Here is a 7,566-nt window from a genome sequence, read left to right on the forward strand (position 1 = left end):
TGCGCGATGATAAGGCACTAACACACGACAACACCAAAGACCAAAATGAAATAAAACTAAAACACCCTGCGGTATGGGTGTAGGCGGTCTAAGGCAATTGAAGGGTAATATTTAAGTTCGAAGGGAGGGGGAGAAGTTAGACGCCGTAGGGTAGCCCGTAGGAAAACCTAAAACAAACAAAATCTTGAGGCCTGAAACAAACAGTATAGCGATTCTCCGGAGTATTTATCTCCGAAGTTCGCCAGTAGCCCGGGTGGGGAGTTCCACTGAACCCGAACAATAGTCAGACGCTTGGTGAATTTTATACTTCAAATCCGGAGCTTACTTGGATTGATATGCGATGGCGGAGTTATCTAGTTTCGACGAGTCAGGCCTATTGGCAAAGCTAGGATTGCTTGTAGACGCTAAGTCCGACGCGAAGGGACTCCGAGGGTCGCTGAGACGATAATTCTGGTACGCTGAGAGGGTGAAGTACAAAACTTGGATTTTCCACTACGCTCCATACATTTTTATGCTATTGGAATGGTTTTGCGTCCGCCCGGAGTTAAATAACGAATATGCTCCGCATCCCACACAATTACTCAGCCTTTGCCCACCGCTATACCATGTCCCATATGATCCTGCCGTGTTTCCACGTGCTCGTCCTAGGTCCTAGAGGTAGCCTCGACGCGTCAATGCTCGCTTGAAGTTCCTCATCACGCGGTACTGCAGGCTGATCACGTGCGGATTAGCTCCGGCCGCTTGCTGACTGATACGTTCCGTCTGGCCGTCGATTTACGTCCGCTGACTCGGTCGCTTTGACGGAAACGAAGGGGAGTGATGACTGGGGAGTGGTAATACCAATGACTCACTGCAATGCGGGCCTCCGCCGTTCCCGGAGATAATTAGTCACAAAGGTATTCTTCCGGGTGACTTCGGAGTGTCTGGCTGCGGAGCTAAATCATATTGGTGATCTGCGCCTGCCTTGAGGACGTTAGAAGGTCCGGAATTAAATCCAGAACCCTTCGTCGGTTACTTGTAGCATAAGAGGTTCGACAGGTGGTGTCGAATAAACTTTGGAGGGGATGTATGGTGTGTCAAATTCGCAATTTCGGGGGTCAGAAGATCGCTGGGGCTTATCAGCGACAAGCAAAAGGCACCACGGGGGGCTTCGCTAGGTTCAAACATTGGGGGGAACAAGGACATCATAGTGTAGTTGGGAGTTGTCTTATCCAAACATACCAGTGCCTTTCCTAAGGGCACAGTGGCACAGATGGTGGCACTTAGTGATACTGAAAGGCTCAGTGGCGGCTAGTGTGCCACTCCGGGGAGCCGCTGAGTTGGGCAAGCGCGTGGGCCATGCCATGCGGTGAACAATGCTTCACTGAATACAAGGAATCCTCATTGCAGAATGACCCACGATGCGCTTAGAGCTATGTGGCGGTTTGATGTGCTTCCGGGAGATCCTGATTTCATCGGGAGGCCAGGGTAGACAATGCACCAGCGAGGGGAGACAATGTATCGGCACTGCCCCTGGTAGACAAGGTAAGGCCAGCTATGGATGTCTGGGGACGATGGAGCCAACAAAGGGCACAACGAAGAACTCGTGCATAAATACAGCAGTGTCTGCAAGTGTGCTGTACTGGACAGACATGTTCAAGGTATCATGGCTCTTCGACTTTTTGATGCCTGTCAGGCTTGTCGCTCCGCGGGTGGAACACTCGCTAATCTTTGCTCTTGCGATCTCTCCCTCAGCAAAGTTCCTGGCTAGCAGAGGTATGTGGTAACCCCATAAGCTGCTTTCCCTAACACAAGCGGGAGCTGTTCAGGAGAGTACGGCATACAGTTATGGAGCCTCAAAGACTATGCACCAATAGCCACCCGATTACATCAGGACTTAGGGGACCAACAAGCAGTATTGCTTGGTTGGAGAGGGAGATTGGTGAGACCTTGGTGTATGGTATGGCCCTAGGATGGTTGGGGTGTTGGAGACAAAATTCTACAGAGGTACATCGAAACCAAGAAGCACTTCTAGACCTAACGAGTGTCCTATACAGTTCAAGGAGCTGTGTGCACATCGTACGGGCAAAGGATGCGAATTTGCAAGTCTCGCGACCGGTGCCGGAACATGCCGGATAACATCTGCTGCCAGAGATGGTTCAATCCAAGTCTGGACTTTCAACGCAGAGGAGAGCCTGATCTCTCTCTTCTCCATTTGTCTGGACCAGACAACACCGATCTGTGTCGCGTTTAAGGACAACACAACCAAGGATATCTTCGTCTTCAGTATCTATGATGGCAAATGGTAAGGCTCAGCTGATCCTGCACAGCCAAGCACCAAATGCTGATTCTCTGGAAGTTTTGTACTGCAAGGGAATGATGGAAAAGTCCTTTCTAGGGAGACAACAAATATTATGATGTGAGTGCAACGAATATTGATAACAATCATCATTACTCACCACATCCACAGGGGCCACATCACTGATATGCACTGACATGCAACAACACCTAAGACTAAATGGGAAATAACCTAGCACACCCAGTGGTATGGGTGGAGGCGGTCTAAGATGATTGAAGGGTAATATTTAAGTTAGAAGGGAGGGGGAGGAGTAAGACAACGTAGGATAGCCCGTAGGAAGACCTAGAAATATAAACAAAACCTTGAGGCCTAAAACCAACAGCACAGCAATACTCCGGAGTATTTATCTCCGAAGACCACTTATAGCCCAGATGGTGGACTCCAGCGAGCTCACACAATAGTTGCCTTTCCTAGAGACACTTTGTGTATTTTATACTTCGAAAACGGAGCTTACTGGGGTTAATATACAACAGCGGAGATATTTAATTCGTTGAGTCAGGCCTATTGGCAAAGCTAGGATCGATTGTAAACACTAAGTCCGACGTGATTGGACTTCGAGGGTCACGGAGACTGTAACTCAAGAAAAAACTTGTTTTTACTTTCCTTTAAATCGTACATTTTATACTACAGCAATGACCCTGCGACCGCCCGGAGATAAATAACAAATACTCACCGCAACTCCCTTGACTGCTCAGCATCCGTCCACCCCTATACCATGCACCATACGACTCCCTAGTCCTTCCATATGCTCATCCTACCCCCTAGAGGTTGTCCTAATATGCTAATGCTGATCCTCAGCCTTCCCATCATGCTGCACAGCATGCCGGTCACATGCAATTTAACTCCGGCTGCTTGCTGACTGATGCTGGCCTCATGGTCGCGGATTTACGCCTGCAAACTCAGTAATTTGATGGAGATGAAGGGGAGGAAGTACTGGAAGCTGGGTGTGAGGATGACTCACAATTGTACAGGTGCCCACAACTGCCAGAGATAATTCATGCCAAAGTTACTTCTTGATCCACTCCGGAGTGCCTGACTTCGGAGCTAAATCCTTGTAGGATTTCGTGCTTGCCTCGAGGACGCTAGAAGGCCTGGATCTAAATTGAACCATTGTAGTACGCCAGTCGCATCCTAGCGGCGTGTGAGAGGCACATCGAATAGACTCTCTAGGGTGTGGAGGAAGCATCGATTCCGCGATTTCGGAGGTCAGACAATTGTGGAGGCTTATCACCTCCCCCTGACCGGAATCCAGACTGTCCTCAGTCTCCACATTGCGACCTGTAGATAAAAAGGGCCCCCATTGTCCTCAGAGTTCACTATCTACTACCATGTCTGCCCAGTCGACTCAGCCCTTTACTGCTGCCCACTTGACCAATGCCTTGAAGGGGTTGGCCACTTGACACGCCAATGGCAAGTCCGCAGAAGGCCTTATTGTTGAGGTGGAGACATATATGGTACATCCGGTCCTAAATTGCTTTGAGTGGATGGAGCTGACTGTCTTATTTCAACTGCATTTCGTTGAGCAGAGCAGCAACATGGTCTCCACCTGCATGAGCACTGTGTTGCTCATGAAGATCCATCTTCCTTCTGCGGTGTTGGACAGCCTGTACACCCTTTCCCTTGATGAGGGGCATGGTATGCATGTTTTCCAGTTCAATCTGACTTTCCCTACAGCTCCCACGACTGCTACAACGACCCCCACCGCTACCTCTGTTCCTGCAATAACTCCGGCTCTGGGTTGGACTAGCAGGGCTTCCAAGCAAGCGCACAAGGAGGGTGTATCGCCTGAGAAGGCTGTGGAGGATGACACTCAGCCCAAGCCTCTTGGGTGTGTTTGCCCCAAGGGTATGACTAAGGTGCAGTATGGGGAGGCGCGAACAGTGGTAAGTGTATTCCTCATACGATTGCTGGTACGACTCTGGAGCTAAATAAGTCATAGTGCCGGGGTTGTATGGAGCGAAAGATCCAGTGCCATGTGCCGATTTCAGGACAGGTAGAGGTGTGCCAGGAGTGCGCGCAGAAGAAAACTTGGTGCAGCTTTGCCGATGGGAGGGGGCTGCAGGCTGAGAGTAGTGAGGAGGTGGAAGAGGTGAACGAGGCACTGGTTGGGCAACAGCGGTCCAGCCCTAAAAAGCCATAACTGATAATGGAAGACATAACTAGTAAGTGTTGATGACTTAATTCTGCCCGAGTGTTGAATTATTCCAGAAGTTGAGGTGCCTCTGCCTGGTCGCAAGGGGAAGGGCAAGCCCAAAGTGCAGGAGGCCGGGCCTACACCGGAGTCTTCTTCCATATGCCCTCCTAATCCTCCGTCTGCAGTTCCCAGTCCGGTCACTCCCCTTCTGAACTTTGGGTCAGAGGTGCACTTGGTCCCCCTTCTCGAATGCCTAGCTCCGACCTCTCCCTTGTCTCTCCTTTCCTTCGTAGGGACTTGTCTATGGAGCAGATTGCCAGGCTCTTCTAAGCTGTTGGGGAGCTGTGCGAGCAGTCCCTCGTGGCTCAGGAGAATACCCTGAAACTGCGGGAATAAAACGCGGAGCTGCGGCGTAATTTGGAGGATATGCAGAGACAGTATGACAGGACTCAACAGGGCTTGCGGGATGCACTCAAGGGGATATAAGCGGGTCTCCACTTGTTCCGCGGTGAGCACGGTAAGGTAGTAATGGACCTGGAGCGCCTCCGCACCCATCCCTTGCCTTCTCTCGAGGACTTAAAGCAGCAGTTGCTGAGCCTAGACCTCTGCCTTGGGTCCCTGGAGTATGCTATGCAGCGTGCTACTGTCGAGGATGAGGGTACTGCCGCTGCCAAGGGGGGAGCATCTGGATCCGCTGCTTGCCCTTCTGCCTAAGTAGAGCTTGTCTTTGTTATCTTGTTCTACCTTGTTCATGTTGTCCTTGCCCATCGTTCTTGTACTTGTATTTTGCTCCGGACACGTTGTCTTGGTCTGGTCCGCTCTATTTCTGTAACAAGTGTTTGCCTGTCTATAAATGAATGAACTGAATGAGAGGACAAATAGTGATTTGGAATAACATGTTATAGGAACTTCGGAACTTTAGAGGAGTTTCGAAGTAAGGGATAAAGTAAAAGATATAAATGATAACATAGCTTGGCAACGTATGAGGGAGTGTGTGGGTGATTTTCATATATCCTGAAGGTAAAAAGAAAGAGAAAGAATAAAGTAGTTAAGGAGCAGGGTAAAATGGAGAGAATGAACAAAAAAACCGCCAAAAACTTCTGGGTATATGGGGACCGCTGCTTCTCTCCCCCTGACTGAAACCTGAACTGTCCTCAGTTCCTCTCGTACTCCACTACAGTGCTTCCTCACCTCGAGGATCTTCTTCATCTTCATCATCACCATGGTCATCCTGCTCTTCCATCCTGTGTACCTGATCCTCCCCAATGTCTGTAAAATCTGCTCGGAGCGTAATAGATTTTCTTGCAAGGTAGGGGATGATGCAGAACGCGGCAAAGGGTCGATCAAATAGTGTACTGTTGAGTTCCGCAAGGATATAAGCTCCGCCGTGGTCCTGGGACACCGTAATGAGTGGACCGAGGTACCTGGATCGTATTTTACAATTGAGGGATTTTTCGATTTTCATATTGCAGACCAGGACCAAATCGCCTCACTTGAACTCAAAATCATGGATAGTGGCCGCATGATTGCGTTCGAAGCATCTCGCTGCCTCAAGTTGATATTGGAGGACTCGAGAATGGAGGCGCTCGACTTGTGCATCACATTTCTGCAAGGCTATCACTCGGAAGACAATAAGGTCTTCGCTGGAGAGGATTGACATTGGGGGAGGCTGTAGGTAGGTCACCTCAACGATATCAAGGGGAATGAGCGGGTGGGAACCAGTGACCGTGAAGTAGGGTGAACAGCCCATGCGATGTCTGATGGTTATTTGCTCGGACCAAATTACGGAGTGAAATACCTGCGACCAACGAGCAGTGTCACCATCTGCAGCCTTGTAAAGTGCCTGCCTAAAATCAAAATGGGGGCACTCTACCACACCATTCGCCCTTGAATTATATCTGCTAATACAAATATGGTGGATATGGCAGTGCTTCTCCAGGTATTCAAGTGCCTTTAGGAAGGGCTGACCATTATCTGTGACGATGTCACGGAGTCCACCCCATCGGCAGAGTAAGTCCTCATAAATCCAGTCCCCAATCGACTGACTATTTTTGGCACAGAGTTTCTTTGCCTCAGGGTAGAATATGAGGACACACTGGGCTTGAACAACATAACTGAAGCCTCCGGATTTGGGAAGATGCATGGTATTGATATAAACCTTAGAGAACAAGGGAGCTGGTGTCGCAACGACCAGAGGGATGAGAACTTGCCACATTTCATGTGTCTGGCATATATGACATGTCTTAACATACCAGGCCATGTCTTTGACAGTGGAGGGCCACCAGAAATGTTCTAATAAAAGCACTTTTGTTGCATAATTCCCCTATGGCCTACATTGCCGTGACATGCCTGCAGCGCTCCTATTCTCTCCTCCACAAAGAGCACAACTTGGTGTGACCCCTGGAGAGGCTTTCGCCATAGTTTGCCACCTGAATAAAAGAACTGTGTTGCATACTTCACAAAGCTCTCGTACTCCTCCTCAGGAAGCTGTGTGGGGCGCTGAAAAGTCTGGAACCACACCGGCAAGAGGCGAAGTCGATGATCGACCTTTAACTCCTTCTCATTCTGGGGTAAGTCTGCATACTCCAGAATTTCCTCCGGTCGCTCCAGATCGCTGACATCTGCATTCGCAAATATTGCTAAGTTTCCTGGTGCCTTCAGATATGGGACTGGATTAATGAAGTGGAGGAAACCATGCAGACGGTCTATCCATCATTGAATTCATTGTCTGGGTCCATGGGTCTATCTCCTGGCTGAGGCAGACAACGACTGAGTCCATCCGGTGATAAGCCTCAGGATCGTCTGACCCCCGAAAACGCGGACTCAGCACATCGTACAAGCCCTCCAGAGCTTATTCGACACAGCACTCACACGCCTCTAGGCTTCTATGGGCTCTAAAGAATTGCTCTATTTAGCTCCGGACTTCCTAGCATCCTCGAGGCGTACATGGACCCATTCCGCGATTTATCTCTGCAAACAGGAGCTCCGGGAGCGACTTAACCAATGTGACTTCTAGATGAATTAGCTCCGGGGCCGCGGGCACTTCTATCAAGGGCATCATCCTCATGCCCACCCTCCAGCACTCACTCCCCCC

The 7,566-nt window shown here is 49.7% G+C and overlaps 1 protein-coding gene across 1 annotated transcript; it reads left to right on the forward strand.

Annotated features, from left to right (window-relative positions):
- Positions 1-3,873: 3,873 nt before the first annotated feature.
- GLOTRDRAFT_129007 (uncharacterized protein) lies at positions 3,874-4,478 on the forward strand (the record flags this gene model as incomplete). Its single annotated transcript, XM_007867638.1, has 3 exons — positions 3,874-3,973; positions 4,013-4,221; positions 4,278-4,478. 3 exons carry the CDS (start codon positions 3,874-3,876, stop codon positions 4,476-4,478), a joined length of 510 nt encoding a protein of 169 aa, XP_007865829.1.
- Between the last annotated feature and the right edge of the window lie 3,088 nt (positions 4,479-7,566).

The sequence above is a fragment of the Gloeophyllum trabeum genome (assembly GCF_000344685.1).
Source record: "Gloeophyllum trabeum ATCC 11539 unplaced genomic scaffold GLOTRscaffold_00006, whole genome shotgun sequence".
Taxonomy (NCBI): Eukaryota; Fungi; Basidiomycota; class Agaricomycetes; order Gloeophyllales; family Gloeophyllaceae; genus Gloeophyllum; species Gloeophyllum trabeum.